General features: G+C 41.3%; 2 protein-coding genes across 3 annotated transcripts; both read right to left on the reverse strand.

Moving 5' to 3' along the window:
• Positions 1 to 1,839: 1,839 nt before the first annotated feature.
• Positions 1,840 to 5,884, reverse strand: LOC311038941 (leucine-rich repeat-containing protein 14). The gene is made up of 3 exons (XM_084048573.1): positions 5,294 to 5,884; positions 3,527 to 4,405; positions 1,840 to 2,684 (listed from the first exon to the last, which is right to left on the reverse strand). Exons 1-3 carry the CDS (start codon positions 5,578 to 5,580, stop codon positions 2,117 to 2,119), a joined length of 1,734 nt encoding a protein of 577 aa, XP_083904699.1. The 5' UTR covers positions 5,581 to 5,884; the 3' UTR covers positions 1,840 to 2,116.
• Positions 5,885 to 7,889: 2,005 nt separating this feature from the next.
• maf1b (MAF1 homolog, negative regulator of RNA polymerase III b) lies at positions 7,890 to 17,778 on the reverse strand. Of its 2 annotated transcripts, XM_084048053.1 has the most exons (8): positions 17,219 to 17,778; positions 15,428 to 15,515; positions 11,512 to 11,652; positions 11,121 to 11,283; positions 10,840 to 10,961; positions 10,609 to 10,728; positions 10,407 to 10,499; positions 7,890 to 9,128 (listed from the first exon to the last, which is right to left on the reverse strand). In XM_084048053.1, exons 2-8 carry the CDS (start codon positions 15,508 to 15,510, stop codon positions 9,104 to 9,106), a joined length of 747 nt encoding a protein of 248 aa, XP_083904179.1. In that variant the 5' UTR covers positions 15,511 to 15,515; positions 17,219 to 17,778; the 3' UTR covers positions 7,890 to 9,103. The 2 variants fall into 2 exon arrangements, with proteins under 2 accessions (XP_083904179.1, XP_083904180.1); XM_084048054.1 differs by lacking the exon at positions 10,407 to 10,499.
• Positions 17,779 to 20,216: the final 2,438 nt, after the last annotated feature.

Consider the following 20,216-nt stretch of genomic DNA (forward strand, 5'->3'; position numbering starts at 1 on the left):
GTGCAACTTACGCAGTACATTACGAATTGCAAGGACATGCGTCACAAGGATGACCCATTTCAACACACACAGGCCTACACTCACACAATAAAGCAAATTTGACAAGTTGAGTGTTTATTGGATGTATTCTTGCACAATGGAGGTACAACGGTGGTTTGGTTCACCCACCGATTCTTTGGAAGTCGTATAGACCAAAACACACAAAATAAGAGTAATAATTCAATCAGGCATTTTCAAGTTATACAGTATGCCTACTACATGTATATGAATGTGGCACATATCGACTAATAGAAAGTGTCCGAAAATGGACTCCTATAAAATATATCAAAAGATAAAGTAGGAAAGCCACTTGAATGCATGTGTAATTGCTCGGATAGTGTACAATTACTGTTGGACACAGTTATCTTTTCTTTGTTTTGTCCACTTCTTTCATCATTTTTCTTTTTTAGAAATGTCAATTATTATTATTGAAATTTAGAAGCCTCCTCTCATCCAACTACACCTTTTGGAATTGACTAATTTAAGTTTTGGAACGTGTCATTTGGATTTAGTTAGCCTTTGGCATTTCCTTTTTCCTCTCAGGGTAAAAGCTTCCTTTCTATGTTGCTCTTGAACAGGTTGTTGTATTCTTTGTATTTTATTTTGAAAGGCTCACTTACAGACAGGATAAGGTTTTGCTTTAATAAGGTGACTTGACTTGAGTTTATAGGACAATGGAAAATGTTTGGTGAGGTCTAGGAGGCACACAGTTTTTGACCGCATGTATTTATAGAAAGGGTATTTTTGTTGTTTATTATTTTTTGGGAAAATATTTTTTCGTTAAAAGACAATTCTTCTCAGCACCTTTTATTTGGAAATAAAGCGAGTCATGACACCCTGGGCCTTCACCATGGAATAGAGGTTTGGTCTTGAAATACCTCTACAATTACTGTAAGTAGAAACTCATTGAATGCATGAATGAATACATTGATAAGCCTTTAGTGTGCTTCTAAAATGTGCACTATTTGAGCAATTAAATATTGTAGTTGTGCACCTTTCCTTTATAGAGATACCATATATGACGGTGATTAAAATAACAGGAATAGCACAAGAATAAAATAAAAACAATATTAGCAAAACACCCTGGAATACCTAGAGTAGTGATTTTTTTAAACTGACTGCAAAAACACAAAGGTGTCCTTGATTGAATTAGTTGTACTTATTTCATAGCCTATTTCCTTTTTAAGGAATAGTTTAGCTAGCATTTACCAAGTACAGTTCACTTGCAGTATAATGCCAACAGTCATAATATGACATTATGCAATGTTACAACATGTTTTTCACATGCATGGCGGAAAGGCCATCCCTACTGCAGGTATCTGTGGAAGTGCCTTTCATTGACAAATACTGGTGCCAGATGTGAAGGCACATGGGTGGACAGGCGGTAACTGCACACCTGGTGAGCTTGATGATGTGTGGCTATCCCGACTATGTTTCTACTCTGCTTATATAACAGAGGTCTAATTTACCCTTAACTAATCGTACAAAATCAATGCCTGGTATGTTACAACTGGATTCATACAGTTAGAAATAGCAATGAAAGTATTTAGGCTTTAAAGGGGAAATCCACCCATTTTCAATATTTAACTATGTCATTAATATAGCATAAAGGAGTTGTGTGGAAATAAGAAAAAAGTTCCCCCCTTTCTGTGTTGCCTTGAACTGGAGGATTGATTGTGGGTTTAACATTGAAAATTACAACGTGATGACTCATCATGTTGTAATTTGCAATGTTAAACCCACAATCAATCCTCCAGTTTAAGGCAACACAGAAAGGGGGGAACTTTTTTCTTATTTCCACACAACTCCTTTATGCTATATTAATGACATAGTTAAATATTGAAAATGGGTGGATTTCCCCTTTAAGCACCGTTTAATATAACAACAGAATATTGTTTGCGGTTTTACTCCAAGAAAAAGAAGATGATTAGAAAATAAACTGAAGATATTATACTCTAGTGCTTTTTAAAGCACTTAAATTCTCATACATTGATACTTTGATTGTCAAATTGCTCATTGCTTCAGTAGATGATAGTGAGGTTTAGAGCTCATCGGAGCTTTCCCCTTGACCTCTGTACTAGTCCACTAAGTCTTTGTCATAGTTCAGCAGGTCGCAGGTCAAAAATATGTCAGAGCGGCCGCTCTCTGTGAGCACCCTGTTTAGTTTGACGCTGGTGTTGTTGACTTCCATCAACTCATCCAGAGGCCAATCTAGCAGCTGTGAGCTGGAAGGCAAGTCAGGCAATCCCGGCTGGTAGTCTTCTAAGGGGTTGGGGTAGAGAAGCTGGCGGAGGGACGGCATTCTTGAGGCCGTTCTCACCAGATCCAGGAGGCCAGCTAACGAGAGTGGGTTGAGGGCCAAGCCCAGGCTCTTCAGGGAGCGGCAGCAGCTCAGAGAGGGCAGCAGGGTCCCCAGCAAACTGTCAGTGAGGCCACAGCCGCTCAGAGTGAGGTGCTGCAGGGTGCCGGAGGCCTCGGAGAGCAGGCGGCGCATGGAGGGCAGGGTGCTGTCGTCCAGGTGGTTCTCACTGAGGTCCAGCTGCTGCAGCATGGAGGCGTGCTGGCTGCAGGATAGATAGGCGAGGTCGGCCGGGGTCAGTCTCAAATAGGGCAGCTCCAGTATCTCCAATGGCTGAGACAGAGAGCTGGAACAAACGTAACAACAGGAGAGAGAACATTAGTCTAGTATTGAACACATACATCAGGCAAGTACTACAATAAGTTCACTTTTGAAGTGGAAAATTCTAAATCCATATTGAAGTAGAATACTTGAACTTGAAGAATGACAGGATAAGTCAATTGATGTACTTACGTTTGAAAGTCTGGTTTGAGAAAATTTCAGTGGACCAACAGAGGTTTTTAAAATAACTTCCAATTGTGTATCGTTAACCTTCTGGATAATATGATACATTTCCAAGTCCTTGTAATTTAAGGCATGATCACTGTGATGTATGCTAGTTCGCCTAAAAAAGGCAACAATTTGGCAAACAAACATGATGCCTCACATAATCAGCATGAGTTAGGAAACAGAAATCCATACCTTGGTAACAGGACACAGCTTTGAAAAGCCTTGACATTTGCAGTTTACTGTACTCAATCAATCAATCTATATTTAATTCTCGTAAAACACACTGAGGGTTACTTTAGACCCTCTTTTCCAGTGGTGCCGAGATTACAAGTTTGGAGAAAACACCAGCAATAGTCGACTCATCGTCTAAATCATATATGCAACATTAGACCCATTAAGACCTGGAACGCATCTGTGTCACTTTAGATTTCTTTGGCTATTCAAAAATAGCAGATATACAAGCTCATAGCGCGGCACCAAGTGCCGCGCTATGAGCTTGTAGATCTGCTATTTTTGAAAAATCATAAAATAGATTTTTTTCAAAAAACTGTTAGGATTTAGAAAACAGAAAAAATGATCGCCTCAGGTCTTAATGGGTTAATGGATGATTACCATGTTATATAGAGGCTAGAGCCGTACCTGAGCAGCATGCGTAGGTGGCCAGGGAGGCGCAGTGCAGTGAGGCTAATGTGTCGCAGTTGCTGCAACTGTCCCAGACCCAGTGACATGTCCCTCAGAGCTTCTTCCTGCCCAGGCTCATCTCTGCGGAAGTCCAGATTACAGTAGTGCATGCGGAGGGAGCTCAGCGCAGGGAAGGTGGAGAGCTGGGGCAGCAGCAGAGAGAGGCCGGTCACGCCCAGGCTGCTGTAGCGGATGTCCACTCCCAACAGGCTCTGGCCAGGCAGGAGATCCAGGAGAGTCCTGATGCTAGACACGGAGAGCTCCTCCACACGGAGGTATCTACACTGGAGCTTCAGAGGCCCCGTCGTGCTCAGGGCCGCACGCACGCGCTCCCAAGAGCGGGCGTTGACGAACAGATCGGCTCTCACGTGCACCAGCACCTCGCTGTCCGGATCTACGACGTCCCCAGTCACCCCTCTGCTACCCTCTGCCAGGCCCTTTGCAGCAACCTGTCTCATCCTCTCCATCTTCCTCCTTACCCCCTTAATCAACTCCTCTTCACCTGAAGGCCCCGGGGCTCCTATCTCCTCTCTAACAATTCTCACGGGGTCCCCGCTCTCCGTGCTCTCCTCACAGGGACCCTCTCCTCCCAAAACCTTTGCCGCGTCAGGCTTCCCTTCTTGTCCCCTCTCTCTTTTGGCATCTTTTTCTCTCTCCATGGCCAAGACCCTTTTTCTCTCCCGCTCCCCGTCTCTTCTCTGTGCCCTCTGAACTCCAGTTCTGGCCTGAACAACCATGGTGCACAGAGCTACAGTCAGAGACCAGCCACCCATGGGGTCTCCCATTCCTCCTTCCTCGCCTTGCAGGTCACAGAGGTCCAGCACCTGCAGAGCGCACCTAGAACATGTAATAATAGATGTTATAGATTTGAGGCAGCCTCAATACATATAGCATTGCAACATTAATGATGATGAAGATCAATATCGAATAATGCTACGCCAGTAACGCCACACAGTAAAATCCTCAGTGTAAGCATATCCATTTCCAACAATCCAACCCTGACTGAGAGTGAACAAATGTAACCAACAGGGCCATTTGGTTACATCTTGTACACTCTCAGAGTTAAATTAAATCATGTCTTGTAATATTTGTTTATAAATAATAAAGCAGGGGCGGCCATAGCTGAGTGGTTAGTGAGCCCACCTACGGACCCAGAGGCCCTGGTTGCCACAGGTTCGATTCCCGGCCAGGACAGCATATGTGTCGATGAAATGAAATTTGTCCCTGACTCTTAACCCCTAATTGCTCACAGGTTCTCATTGGAAACAAGACCGCAAGGACTTTCATAAACGACCTGTTAAAAGGAATTATCCTTATCCTTATCCTAGCACCTTTAGACAGGCATAGACACGTGCTTAAAAAAAAGACAAAAAAAACTTGACAAGACATAAAATAGACATTATTACATATAAACAAAAAAAATAAAAATAATAACGCATTACAATAAAACTTTCTACATTTCTAAATTGTTTGAAAATGTGCCCATTATAATTATAACAACAGCATAATATTGGGTTGTGCAGGTGAAATTTAGAAAACCCTGTGGGGTTTATAAAGTTAATCTCACCTCATTTAACATTAACAACATACAAAGAAAGTAATCAGAAAAATTAAAAGCAAACATAAATGATTTGTCAACATAAATGATACAACAATGGATACACAGCATGATTATAATGATGACATGCAGGTTGAAAGTTAAGTGCAAGCATTGCATCGGGTCACCTTTTGTCCAACAGTCCTCGGACCACAGCCAGCAACAGAGCCTGGATGCAAAGCCGGTTGGGGGTCCTGTGGCCCCGTCTCCTCTTCCCACCCACCTTCAGGGTCCTCTCGGGCCACCGCTGCACCAGCTCGCCCACGGCCAGCGGCCTCAGGGTGCTGAAGGCGGCCTCCAGCAGGGCGCCGTACAGCTCCCTGGGGACGCAGCTTAGCCAGTGTGGAGAGGAGCTGTGGTCACTCACCACCTCCCTGGCACAGAGGTTCACCAAGGAGAGCATCACCTGCACCATGGTGTCTGGTTGGTTGTTACAAAGACGTTTAAAAGATGGAAATGTTGTGGTTTAAGGAAGCAAACCACCCTGGAGGTGTCTGGTCTTATTAGACTAGTATTAAGCTGAATGAGCTTGTAAGTCAGCTAACATTAGTTTTATGAGAGTATAAGTAATTCGATGCGGTCCAATAAACCCCCCAAAAAGACTTTATAAGACCACCCGATAGCTTGCTATGATGCTGATATTAAGAAACTATGCTCCCAGTGATTGGAAGCATGCTGAGTGTTAAATATAAAACGTTCCAGACGTGTCTGTCTGTCTGTCTGCTCACTGCTGCTGTTGTTTACATACATGCACTGCCTGTCTCTGTCGCACACCGATGACGTTCATCGGAAAAACAAAACGCTCGCCCCAAAACACGGCCGGGCAAATCCGGCGACCGTTCACCTGGTATTCCTTAACGTAACTAAAGGCCTAAAATAAAACCTAACCTTATTCCCAAACGTAACCTCAGTGAAACAGTGGCACAACCTAGCTTTATTCCTTAACTTAACGTCAGTAACACTATGATTATATTCCCAACCTTATCCTCAGTAAAACAAATCGCTGGGGGCGTGCGTGTTTTGGGGCGAGGCTTCCGGTTATCGTTCATCGTCAACGCGTCATGAATAAGTCATCGCGTGTATTATTTTTTTACGTTTTCCGGCGCTGCAATTTATTATAACGTGACGTACACATCCACAGCCAAGTACTTAATTAATTGCGGTCCTCAGTTGTTAAGTGGTTATTAATTATGGTCATGTAATGTAATAAAAACACACGTTTAGCAAAAGAGCTGGTCGTGGAGAACCTGCAACTTCATCAGTCAAACTCCTGTCGACACTAGTGACCAGTTTAGTCCCCTAGTCCCCAAATGATCAGCACGTGACCCATGTTGTTGTTGTCAGCAGTGGGTAGGAAAAGTACTCTATTTTTTACTTAAGTAAAAGTATTAATACTGCAATGTAGAAATGCTCAAGTAAAGTTAAAAGTAAAAGTCCGGAATTGGACATTTTACCGCTGGTGCAGCGGTAAAGGTACTGACAATTGGAAATACTCCAGTAAAGTAAAAAATACCTCAAAATTGTACTAAAGTACTGTACTTGAGTACATGTACGTAATAGTTACTTTACACCACCACTGCTGTCAGTAAACTCAAGATGCTGTCAGTAAACCCAAGGTCAGCTATTGTAGCCTACTGTCCCTGGCTGCTGGCTCAGTCAAATGAAAATACATGTTTGAGTCGGGATACCAATTTAATTCAATCAGGAACAGAGCCCATTGTGTGGCTCTGAATCCAGAGGATAAACAAGTGAAAATAAAAATGAGAAGACAAAATTGGAACTGGAACACTAATCTCTCTAATTGGATGAAATTGATGCCCCACCTGAACATTTATTTTCTGTTTAGCCTATATACAAGCCTGCAGGCCTGCCATGAACTACGCTTGGTTGTGTGAACATGTAATATAGATTATAGATTTGATTTGATTAAGACATACAAAAGGAAAGTCATTCAGTATTGTATTCGATTTCTCATTCTTTAAATGGACTACATTGTTCAAAAAGTAGATGGGTTTTACCCATGTGAATATGACAACAGTAAGGAGGACCAACGAGGAGGCTGTTGATTCTCCCCCAACTCTATGTTCTCCCCTCCTTAATGTTTAGGAAAACGAAGGGTACGTTAGGTTTAGTCTTCCTCCCTCGTCAGTATACTGACATCTAGTGGCAATATTGTGAAACAAAATCACAAAGTTTGAATTAGATAAAATGGAGTTTAGGGTCGGTATGACACTGTTATAATGTAACGCTCACAAGAATGTAACTGACAAATAGTCTGCTGACAATCTTCAATTCATGAAGATTAGCACATCTTCACAAAACCAGGATCAGTTTATTGGCCAGATATGTTCACATAAAAGCAATTTGACTTGCATGCATTGCATCACATAGAAAAAGAAGTGTAATCTGTACTACTATGGTACATTTGGCATGACCTGTTTCTATTTTTCAAACTTATTGAGTTCAGTTGTACAGAACCACAAGTCACAAGACTGAGATATTCCTCTTTACATGGCTTATTACACAACTTAAAATGACCAATATCATCCAAGTAAATTTGCCCCTTGTGTTTTCTTTGCATCTAATCTGGTCATCTTGTTATTGTTCATATACGTATAGGCTGTTGGGCAGGGTTTTCATCCCAAACTATTATGAGCTTGTACCTTAACTATTTTCACGTTTAAAAGGTGTAATCAATACAGTTCCAATCAAACCACACAGTAATTTCATTCAAACAATTTTATTCACATATTCAACATACTGTATTACTCGAGAAAGTAATGGAATTCCAACCTATTTGTATGAAACATAAAAGAGGACTTTCTCAAAATTCTAAAACTACAATATAATTATTTCAGGGGAAGTTTCTGCAGCCACTGTCTTTAAGTACTGTACATTCACTTGCACCTCTCAAAGCCTTTGCAATGCAAAATGAAACAAACTGAGACAGACACATTGAATTGTGACAGGAGTTGGATCTGTAAAACGATATAGAAATATATGAACAGAAGCAAAAGAAAGCACACTGGAACTGTATAATGTGTTGTGTAGCAAAACAAATGGGTATCTTTTAGATTGAAAAAACAAAATGTTGTCTTACGTAGCTGCAAACTGGGTGCCCATAGTACTTTCCTTGGCAGTGTTCTCCCTTCTGATATTGAGGAGCAATGTGCAGTAATAAGATTCAATAGTACAAGGTTCAGTTACAAATGCAGCATTTAAATTCAAACTCAGTGCTAAAGAGTATTTAGTTGTCACAGTAACATCAACAAAAAAAGCAACACACAAAAACAAACAAAACACAAGAAGCAAAAATAATTATAAATGAGTCACACTGTCAATCACATCAACTCGCACGGCCAGCCCAGCTCCCTCTCAGGTAGGGATGCTACCAAGTCGCTCTCCTTGAACGGTTTCTCGTTAATGCTGGTGATGTGTAAACTCTTCTTCTTGTTTTCTGGATATTCATGACATCGTTTGCAACCAAATCTTACGCTTGCCTTGCCTTGCGTTGATCTGTGTGATCACCTGTCCGTCACAGAACCCACCTCCATTCAAAAGTCTGCGATGGAATCTCTTTGGAAGTGCCTCATCCAATTCAAGGCTGGTGCTGAGATGCCCCAATGTGTCACAGGAATGGGAGCCAAGGGTCAGTAATCACATTGGCCAAAGGAGCTGGCTGGAGCCTGCTAAAAAAAAGTTACCCAGGGGTATTTCCAAATGTCCTTCACTTATGGTACTTTTCAATATTAAGTCCAACTGATGATGAAAAGGCTTCAAACATGCATGTCTCTATAGGAAAAATGTCTTTATGAGACAATGGCTTTGGATCAGGCAGCAAAAAAAAAAAACACAGACAAATGGGTAGATCAAAGAACAGAAATGGGATATGTAGAGGCCTAGACTATCTTTGGCCCTGGAGTTTCTTCTGGGGAGCTTCACACACAAAGAGCTCTGGGGAACCTGCAGATGGGGAAGACAAGAACAAAATTATTTATTTGGATGCAGTGACCATATCTTCCATACCAATATGAGAAAACTGACCTCAGGGTATCTGCATGTGTCAGCACTTTAAAGACCTTTACATTTAAAACCAATTTTACATCAAAACGATTCACTGTTAAATGTCATCGGCCATCCTTAACAGTTATAGCAATGCAATGTTTCCAACTTTCAAGGATTGGTTGGAGGGGGTTATGGCTGCACAAATACTGTATATCATATGTTTACATATACGGTAATATGTAAACATGTTATACAAGTCATTTGTATCAGTAAATAGCCGATCTACAAGCTCAAAGTGCCTTGCATCGCGACACTTTTGCTATTAATATGTATTTTGTGAAATTTAACATGGTTAAATGTGTTTGTTGGCTTTATAAATATTAACCAATGAAAAAAATAAAATAAAGTTTTGGACAAGGTTTCCACCCAACAGGGACGGTTATATGAGTCACGTGACGTGATATATTGATTAGAGATGCATAGCTGTGTCTTTTCTTTTTAATGGTACTATCGAAAAGGTGGCATTACTATTTACGTGCTCTTTTCTCTCCCTCCTCATTGCTTTATATTTTTTATTTTCTATATTTACTTTTTCAGTTTTCTCTGAATTAATATGCACCTCCATCACATGACTTCTGTTCTGATTCTGAATCCTTTCCCTCTTATTTCTGTAGATCATCAATCAGCTGCCCTTCATGCACCATCTCCTTTATCTGTCTCTCCCGAGTCTCCATCCTTCCTTCTCCCTCTCTCTATATCTTCCTCCACTGTCAGTAATCGTTTATCGTCCATACTGTTATCTGACACAATATCGTATATAAGTATATATATTTCTACTGGTACTAGCTTAGAGTTAATTATAACAATAGAGGGATTCATAATTATCTTGTTTTCCTGTGGTATTTTAAAGTAAGCTAAAAGACTGTCCGTAAGCCAGACGATTCTAACTGTTCTTCTGGCTACTTGATAAACAAATAAAGGGATCTGGAACAACTATTAGCTTCACATTCGGGTCCTAGCACTCTTTCCAACCCTGCCGCCATCGCTGTGATTGGCTGAGACGCACAAAAGGAAATAAGTCACGATAAGGAAATCAAATCATCTCCAAATTTGATATCATGTTCTCTTTAAATGACACAGCAATTTAAAGGTTTCTATACATGCCATAATGGAGCACGTCAGTGCATTTAACAAGGTGATTATGGTAAGCTGTGGGGGATGGCTCTATCTATCTACCTGCCCTCTGTGAACCCATCCATCTCCTCCTCATCATCCAGCTCCATGTCCAGCTCATTGTCGAGGGAGCCGTGGCCATACCCGCTCATGACACTGCAAGGAGGAGGACCTCATTTAAAAAATATATATATAGAGTATATGCTGATGTGAACGTATTATTCAAATCCAATAGAAGATGAAAGGCCTTGTTGTGGCTGCTAACCTGACGGAGCGACATGTGAAGAACACAATCCTCTTCAGCTTCTTGTTGTAGAAGAAGTAGTTGAACGACCAAAGGCTGCCCTCTTCGCCGAAGGGGTCAGAGTCCAGGTCAGGGTTGTAGCTGTGGGCAGACATGGAAACATCCGTATTTCAAACCAGTAACATAGCAGTTTTAATGCAAAAAAAAAATGCATAGCTACCCTCCTTGTACACACAGACGTCAGACACACACCTATAAATGTCACAGCCCTGTAGGTTGATCTCCCCGTCGATGGCGTTCCACAGCTCCGGCCCCAGGGAGTTGAACTCCTCTCCGACAGCTGAAAATAAGCTGCTGTTCACTGCATTAGCCACCTGAGGGAGAGGTACACAACACAAGTCACACGTGTGTCCAGTTTGGAGGAATGCCCTTGTCAGTCCCCAAGGGGAGTGCCTCACGCATACAACTTTCAGACAATTCCAAGGTATCCCTCATTTGTCTTTTTATTCATTTAGGTTAGCAGCAGCACTGACCCAGTTGATGCTTGGCTCCCGGCTGAACTCGTGGGCCCGCGCCGTGCTGAAGTCGTAGTCGGGCCTGAATGACTCGTTGAGCGTCGTGATGAGGTAGAATAAAGTCTTCCTGCAACACTTGTCACTCAAAGGGTTCTCCCCGTCCTCACTGCTCTTCGCCAGTCTGGATAAAAGGACAGAGTGCAATAAGAGATGGAGAAAGAATTTTGAGGGAAACCTTTATACCGTAATCATAGCCATCTCAATCTTCTTTTTCTGTGTTTACATCCCATAGAAGGAGGTCATATACTCCTTTTCCCATTACCTAATGTGAGAGTTATGACTGAGGTAGAGCTGCTACAAGTCAAACCATATACTAACTAACTGTACGGTGGGCTGCAGTACTACTCACTGTGAAGGGCTGGCGGCTGACGGGCAGCTGGCAGACTGAGGCGGAGATAGGGCCTCCAAGACATGCGGCTCCCCCTCCTGGCAGAACTGCTTAAACATGTGTTTGTCGTCCCCTGCCATCTTACAAGAGTAGCTCTCAATCCTACAAAGACAGACAGTGATGTGTTATTACTATATCATTATACATTATGATGCATATGGGAGAATAAAAGGTGATAGTGATATTGTGCCCCAATTCCTTTACACACAAGTAACACTTGTTGTATTGTTTATTTATTTTCAAAGTACATTAGGTTTTAGCAAACGTGATCAACTTGAGCAATTTTAAAAGTGGCCTTTCAGTGTGCTTATTTTTTGTCCATCAGGACAGCTGTAAGCTACTTTACAAGCAGAAGGCTGATGATGTAACATGCCAATGTTACAATTTCCCCTACGGTGCTGTAAAAGTGTTTCTGGGTCAGATTCCACTGTAGGCAGAGATAGGAACAGGGTTGACTCGGCTGGTGTGTGTTTATTTTCCCCCCCACCATATCCAACACAGTTATGCAAGAGCAAAGTTTGTGAAACTTAAGAATGGCCTGTCTCAGAGCCTCAGATAGCCTGGCTAGTCTAATTATAGGGGCAATGGTTTTGCTGAGGGTACGCGATGCATTGTAAGTTCGTAGATATACAATGCACCGTGAGTGATGTGGTTCTGCTATCATCCGCGTTGTATTGTCATCTTGTAGATCTATTTTCATTGCGCAACATGATGCACATCCAAGTATAAATCAGGCTTTTAAGCTTGGGAACTGCTGCTGTCATGATGGCTGCTGTACTAATCCACTAAGCAGCCTAAACACCAGCAGACTTGGCAGCTACAGCAGCACTCAGCTGTGATATGGGGGTGTGTATACGTGTGTGTGTGCCAGTGTCCACTTCTATTATGATCTCCATTACAGTCTTCAAATAGCCACAAAGACATGTTAGAGGACACCGTGTGATGCGTCAGAGCAGGTCACGGCCGGTATGGAAGCATAATCGATGTCCTGAACAGAACATTACACTGAGGCTAGGTTGCTTAGTACCAATTGCTGTTTATGTGAGTACAGAGTATACAGAAATACACTGAGCCAACAGCAGGGGTTCTGAGTGTTGGTGCGTGGTAGTCTGTAACTTTGTGTGTATATTCTTTTGGCTGTAATCAGAATTCACATAAGAGGTTGGAAGTCTGATTTGTAGACAGTCAAGTTCAGGTCAGTCAGCATAATAGTTGAGTAGGAGAAGGGATGTGGGGTGGTGGCATTTTCTGCACAAAGAACTGTGGTTGTTGTGCAAATGAGAAAGTGATCCACTGATGTAATGAGAGCGCTCTGTCTGAGAAATTGCTTTGTTCTTTAAAGGGATCACAGCTACCTCAGCGAGCATAAACTGTTGTTTGAATTCCAATCGGGCTTCAGAACCTCCCATTCCACTGACACATGCCTGATGTATTTGACCGACTACATCAAACGTGAGGTAGACGCGGGCAAATACTGCGGCATGGTCATGTTGGACCTCCAAAAAGCGTTCGACACTGTAAACCATTCAATTTTACTTGATAAGCTGAGGGCGATTGGTTTTGACTGCACATCATTAAACTGGATGAGATCCTACTTGGAGGGTAGAGAGCAAGTGGTTGACATCAACGGAACCATGTCCTCTTCCCTCCCGGTGAGCTGTGGGGTTCCTCAGGGCAGCATTCTTGGGCCGTTACTGTTCCTTTTATACATTAACGACATGAATGCTGCCTGTAACTGCAAATTGTTCCTGTTCGCTGATGACTCGGCACTCCTGATCTCGGGAGAGGACAAGTTGCAAGTTGAGGAGGCGCTCAGCTCTGAACTCTCAAAAATCCGTACTTGGCTTACCGATAACAAACTGTCACTACACCTTGGGAAAACTGAATCCATTCTCTTTGGGACCAAACATTCCCTCAGACAGATGGAGGTAAATGATTTCAAGGTCAAAGTCGATGACACAATTATCGCTAGCAAAGAAGAGATTACCTATTTGGGTTGTGACCTCAGTGTCACTGAAGACTAAGCTTCAAACCTCCCAAAACAAACTGATTCGGCTACTCCTCGGATTGGGGCCCATGACCCACCTTTCTCCCGCCCATTTTGCCAGCCTAGGCTGGCTCAGGGTGGAAGACAGGGTTAAACAACTAAAAATGGGACTGGCCTTCAAAATTGTAAACGAAAATTTGCCCGATATGCCCCCTATTCCCGCATATCTGAGTAAATACCTCCAAAAGGTTAGTGACACCCACAGTCACAATACCAGAGGGAGCGTTAACAACAATTTGGTACCACCCACCCATAAAACAAACATGGGCAAATTCTCCTTCTACAGCACTGCCACCCAGGATTGGAATGGGCTAACCCCATCCCTCAAAAAATGCAGTTCGCTGGGCTCATTTAAAAGAGCCTTAAAAAATCACCTTTCAGGAGGCAAAAAGAGGAGGTAGTACCATTTTCCCATTAGATAGCCGACCCCCCCCCCTGTTCTTGTACATATCTCCCCCCCCCCCCCTTTTTTATTTTTTTTATTTTCTTTTGTTGTACATAGTATTATATGTATGTATATATATATATATATATATATGTGTATGGATATATATATATATAGATATATATATATTCTTGCTGTTTTTTTTATTTTCTTTGTGTAATGATATTCGAACTGTGATGCCACTATATATGTCTATGAATTGAATACCAAGGCCCTCATTGGAAACAAGTCCGCAAGGACTTTTATGAACGGACCTGTTAGACAAAGTATTTTAAATGTAAATGTGTTGTTTTACATTTTTTGCCTAATAAAATATTCAATCAATCAATCAATGCCGACCCTTGCTGCTGTGACCCCTGCTGTTGTCAGCCGGTTGTCAATTTGGTTTATTTTGGCCTTTTCGCTAGGTCCCCCAAATAACAGAGAATTTCAATTTACATTTAGATAGATGGACCTTTAATTTATCCGGTGGGGGTTATTGAGCCACCAGAGGCAGCACAAGTACAGATTTGCAGAATCAAAAGGGTTTGTCAATGTCATAAATTATATTAGCCAGAAATGTACTCATTCAATTGTGTTACATAACATGCAGAGGCTTGTTTGCTCTCCTGCCCTTAGCTATCAGCAGTGTCTGTGATCTCTAGAACAGCCACACCTGATGAAGCAACCTCATATGCCCCGTTTACCTACTTTTATGACATCTGACATAGAAAACCCCCAGTGTGTTTGTGAAAGTAGTCATGTAGGGACTTGTTGTTTACACTGACTGCACTACTTCAATGCTTCTCCTTCCAACTACTTGGGCACAAGTGTTTGTCTGGCAGGACTGTTGATGATGTGCCCATTGAGCTTCCCAGTCTGGACTACGAAAATAGAAACACTAAAAAACAAACACACTCATAGGGGGGCGTGAAAAGTGTGTGTGTTTGTGCACACACACTGAGTCAGGGGTAAGGCTTGAACCTGGCCCCTAGAAAAACACAAAACCGTGGTATTCATCACAAAAGCTTTAAGACCCATCTGTTCCATGCCGATTTAATTTTGACAGACAAGTAAATGTCTGGCCCTGCAAATCGCGCAGAGCTCTGGACTCTGTCACTCTATTTATATAGTATGCATATTACATAATTATAATCTGGTATTGTTGCTGTTAATGTAAGGGCCAGTCCACACCAATGCAACTACTTGCAACATGCCACCATTATCCCCAATGGCAGTTTCAAGGAGTCGCATTGGCGTGGACTGGCCTTAAAACTGTTTTGTTGCAGTGAGTTGCGACTAGTTGCATTGGTACGTTCTGACCTTTAAAGATGAGGCACATTCATGGCGTGCAGAGACACCAGATAACATTGGGACAAACACCAAGGCCGATTCGACCCGTTTACCTGCCAATGATGCGAGACTCTCCCGTTTCAACACACAGCTGAGAGCTCATCGCCTCGAAGCTGGAGTTCTCCAACAGTTTCATGTTGTCTGCAAAGTGTGGAGGGGGGTGAGGGTGGGGGGTGTACAAAATACAAGTTAAAACCTCAAACGCAGATAATCATATGGAGTGAGTTGGCATTAACATGAATTAATAATTAGCCTTGGATCAAGGCTATCATAGATGTATTTTATCGAATCTGACTTTTACTTTCGTATCTATGATAGTCTTGGTCTCTCCCCTATAAGTCACTGGGGGGTAAAGACCAAGACTATCTTAGATTTGCAAATGTCAGAATCGATAAAATACATCTATGATAGTCTTGATCCAAGGCTAACTAATAATAATAATCATCCATACAATTTATATACCGCTTTTCTGAGTACTCAGTCTCTTTACAAAACAACAAAATAAAACAACATTAGGAAAAACTAGTTAAAAGGTTAAAAGCTATAGAAGTAAAAGGTACAAAGGGGGGATATTAGAATTAGGTAGGGAATGCAATTAAGGTTACAGTTTTGTATATTTGGGCCAAGCAGCCACTGTGTTGCTGCTAAGTGTCAAATGACAAGATAATCAGGATGGAAACAAACTCAATACGTATCTCTCTTACACGGCAGCTTGGTGTTAGTACTGAAATACACAACTAGCCTTGGATCATGACTATCATAGATGTATTTTATCGATTTTGACATTTGCACATCATAGATACGAAAGTAAAAGTCAGACTATAAAATACATCTATGACAGTCTTGATCCAAGGCTGATGTTATGTTAACTGTAGCCTTGGGTCATGACTATCATAGATGTATTTTATAGAGTCTGACTTTTACTTTCGTATCTATGATGTGCAAACGTCAAAATCGATTACAAAATATATATATACACATTTATGATAGTCTTGATCCAAGGATATGTTAACTGTTGACACAGACAACTACTTACAAAGAGAACAGCCTTGGAGCAAGACTATCGTAGATGTATCGAGTCTGACGTATCTATGCAAATGTAAAAATCGATAAAATACATATATGATAGTGTTGATCCAAGGCTACAAAGAGAACGACGACATTATTGCCATGTTGCAGAGATAAAACATGGCTATTGACGTCGCTCTGAAACATCATTTTATATTACAATCAATAATATAACTCAGGGGTTTTCAACCAGTGGTCCGGGGACCACCAGTGGTCCTTGAGGGAGTTCCAGGGGGTCCCCAGCTAAATGATAGATAGGAACAAAATGGACCCTTATGGGTCTGTAACTCTGAGTGTGTACAAATGGAACCAAATGGACCCTAACGGGTCCATTTGGTTCCATTTGTACACTCTCAGAGTTAAATGAACATTGATTTTATAATATAAATTGGGGTCCCAGAGATAGAAATGCCATTAAATAATGCACATCAAACTGGGGGTCCTTGAAATTAAAATGGTTGAGAATCACTGCTAGAGCCCTAAAAAAAAATCTATTGGGGGTCCCTGGCATATCTTTTCAAAAGGGGGTACCTGGGCTAATGCGTGTCAATTTGGGGGTCCTTGACGCAAAAAAAAGCTTGAAAACCACTGATATAACTGACAGTTAGTATGACAGAGAACACAGCGCCCCCCTAAGACCAGTTACAGTAAATAAAACTCTGTGTAATCTCTACAGCCCGCCCCTCCCCCACCTCAATTCAACTAGAAGTTGCTGTAATTTGTCTTCCTGGTTCTTATTTAACACAATTTACACCCGTTTCACTTCCACAACTCACCCAAATAGTAACAATATCAGCACGAGCGGAAAGTTAGGCTCTTCTGAGACACTCGTGTCGTAGATAAAGAACAGTTATTTCGTGGATTTTCGACGTATCGTCCCGCTTTGTTGTTGTTGATCTGCGTTCGTTGCTGCTATTATGTATTTAATAGCTTCTTAATTCCAGGCTGATATTAAGCATCTTTTTCAAAGCACTCGGTCGAGAATGATTCGTTCTTCTGCAGACGTGCGTCGTCGTTTTTATAGAGAAACTGCTCTTGCCGATTAAATGCGACGAGATTAAATCCAGGGATCGTTTGGGTCCGTCTGATTCGCTCTGCAGCGGCATCCCTTTTGACCTGGTTTTCACTAAACGCTTTTTTTTTTGGTGCGAGCTTTGGATCAAGTCGCCTCCACAAAGCGCGACTCGATCACAAAAACGATAGTGGGAGAAAAAAACGAGCTGTCTAGATCAAAGAATTATGGGCCACAGTTTAGCTCCAAATACTCCGTGTTTTCCTGTGCAAAATATTCTCTTCAGTGTCGTCGATCGGAGCCACACACAACAACTGACAACAATCCCTCCTCCACTGTACAATGATGAAGCGGTGTTGCCGAGTTTAGCAAGAAACAAGCAAACAGGTCTATGAAATCAAGGCAAGCCCCAAACGATGCTACATGAGCCCTTTTAAACCGATTTGAAAATAGCAGATCTACAAGCTTACAACGCGTTGCATCGCTTGCAGATCTGCTATTTTCCCAAAAAATCTAAAAGAGAATTTGAAAAATGTGGAATATTCTTTTTAACATTTTAACAACACAAATCTTGTATAGTCCCTGGCATCAAATAATTTCAGATGGGGGTGTGCAGACAAATACATATTAATTTGGGGGTCCTTGATATGAAAATGTTTAAACAACATTAGGAAGCAAGCCCAAAATAAGCAACTATACTTAAGAACCCCCCTTCCCCCTACTTATATTTGTGATGATATTGTATTTTGGTTATTTTTTATGCTATGTTGATGAATTGAATATATAGGATAGGACCTCAATGGAAACAAGTCCACAGGACTCTGTACTCGTGCTGTTTGAATAGCTGTGTAATAAAATATTCAATCAATCAATCAATCAATCAATCAATCAAAACAAAGCAACCAGGTCCCTTTAAAATTTGAAAATAGCAGATCTACAAGCTCACAACGCGTTGCGATGCGACGCGCAGTGAGCTTGTAGATGTGCTATTTTCAAAAAAAGATCCAAAAGAAAATGTGAAAAATATGGAATATTTTTGAAACACAACACAAATCTTGTATGGCATAAAATATTCCCTGGCATAAAATATTTTCAGATGGGGGTCTCAAATCCGAATATTTCCTTGGCATGAAAATGTTTGAGAACCACTGGTTTAAACAACTTTAGGAAACAAGCAAGCAAATGAAGCAACTACACTTACTTTAGAAACAAAACCAAAACTATGATCAATATTTACAAGCCTAAAGTCGCTTATAATAAGCTGACATGGCAACCCTGTGATGAAGTCACGCCCCCTTTTCTTATAATAATTTCTTCTTGACACACGACACGCCTACTCTGCGTGTCACCGTGTGTGATTGGCTGTCAGACCTGTCCGTATCGTTAAATCCGATGAAGCGAATGGCTAAAGATTTATTTTAGCCAACAAAGCCTTTTTTATATAGAAGATTGTTCTGCTTGGGATTGGGAACAACTTTACATACAAGTTGATACAACATTAATATTCTAATATAATAAAACATAACAGAGTCAGGTTCGGTTCGCATGGGGATAAAAATATATATATACATAATTGGAGAGCAAAAAAATACAGACAGCCCATCGGGCTAAAGGTAATGTTTAATTGGTCTATCTTGTGTATTCATCAGATGCAGCTTGTGGGCGGTAAAACAATTCGAAATGCAGCTTTTATAATGGCTTAAAGTTTATCATGAAGATAGATCTGTTTTAGTCATTGAAAATATCAATTCCTTCATTTGACTGATTTAATAGTTTTGTTTAGTTTTCTTTCACATTTTGTGCAGCTGTGCATTCTCCTGGGGACAATTTTGCATACCGACGTATGCAGACTTATATTGTCCCTACTCCCTAGCAGTGGTTTTCAACCCTTTTCATATCAAGGTCTACTATTTATTCGGAAGTTGAGTAAGATTTTGTCCACAATTCCATGCTGTATTGATGTTGGTGGGAGAGATAACAGGCAGACGTTGATCAAAAAAGCAATTCTTCTACATTCTCTGATTGTGTAGACTTCTTGTAAATTAAGTAATGAAGACGTTAACAATAATTTTAACTCTTCAGTGCGTAAAATGAAACCAAAAGTTAAACATCTATAAGGGTCCAATTGGTTACCAACTCTCCGTCATTTAGCTGGGGACCACCTGGAACCCCCTCAAGGACCACTGGTGGTCCCCGGACCACTGATTGAGAACCACTGTTCTAGGCCTGGTAATTCATGGATGGAATGAATGCATGTGTAACCGCTGTTAAACATATAATGAAACACATACTGAAGTACTGCGTATTTTGAGAATGTGTGGGTCGTACTGAAAAAAGCGACAGACTTTCAATACCAACGTTCAGAATTGTGTCTGTTCTACACGACCGCATACCTATTTACGTATTTGTTTAATATTAATAATACCCATTGTCTTACTGTATAACAATAGCGGGCCCAGTGGCCTAATGGATAAGGCATCAGCCTCCGGAGCTGGGGATTGTGGGTTCAAGTCCCACCTGGGTCGAAAAATGTCGGATTTTGACCAACAACCGTCAGCGAAGCCAGATGAGTTAATTGTGAACATTGTTATCTCTTAAAACAGAACGGTTGGACTTTGACCTAATTCTCAGGTTGCAAGTGCTGCCACTGTGTGTTGTCATATCTTAATCATGCTGTAGTTATAAAAAACACCTACACATTAAACAAAGGCATCTTTTCTGATCCTATTATGCATTATATCTATCTTATTTGCACAAGACAC

The sequence above is a fragment of the Gymnoscopelus microlampas genome (genome assembly GCF_963454915.1).
Source record: "Gymnoscopelus microlampas genome assembly, chromosome: 22".
In the NCBI taxonomy this organism is placed as follows: domain Eukaryota; kingdom Metazoa; phylum Chordata; class Actinopteri; order Myctophiformes; family Myctophidae; genus Gymnoscopelus; species Gymnoscopelus microlampas.

Excerpts from the sequence above, each read along its gene's own strand:
- maf1b (XM_084048053.1), bottom strand. The coding sequence starts at position 15,510 with ATGAAACTGTTGGAGAACTCCAGCTTCGAGGCGATGAGCTCTCAGCTG. Across the intron at positions 10,729-10,839 it reads CAGGGCTGTGACATTTATAG|CTACAACCCTGACCTGGACT; the intron begins GTGTGTGTCTGA and ends GTCTGCCCACAG. Across the intron at positions 9,129-10,406 it reads GATGGGTTCACAGAGGGCAG|GTTCCCCAGAGCTCTTTGTG; the intron begins GTAGATAGATAG and ends CCCCATCTGCAG.
- LOC311038941 (XM_084048573.1), bottom strand. The coding sequence starts at position 5,580 with ATGGTGCAGGTGATGCTCTCCTTGGTGAACCTCTGTGCCAGGGAGGTG. Across the intron at positions 4,406-5,293 it reads CGAGGACTGTTGGACAAAAG|GTGCGCTCTGCAGGTGCTGG; the intron begins GTGACCCGATGC and ends TACATGTTCTAG. Across the intron at positions 2,685-3,526 it reads CACCTACGCATGCTGCTCAG|CTCTCTGTCTCAGCCATTGG; the intron begins GTACGGCTCTAG and ends CGTTTGTTCCAG.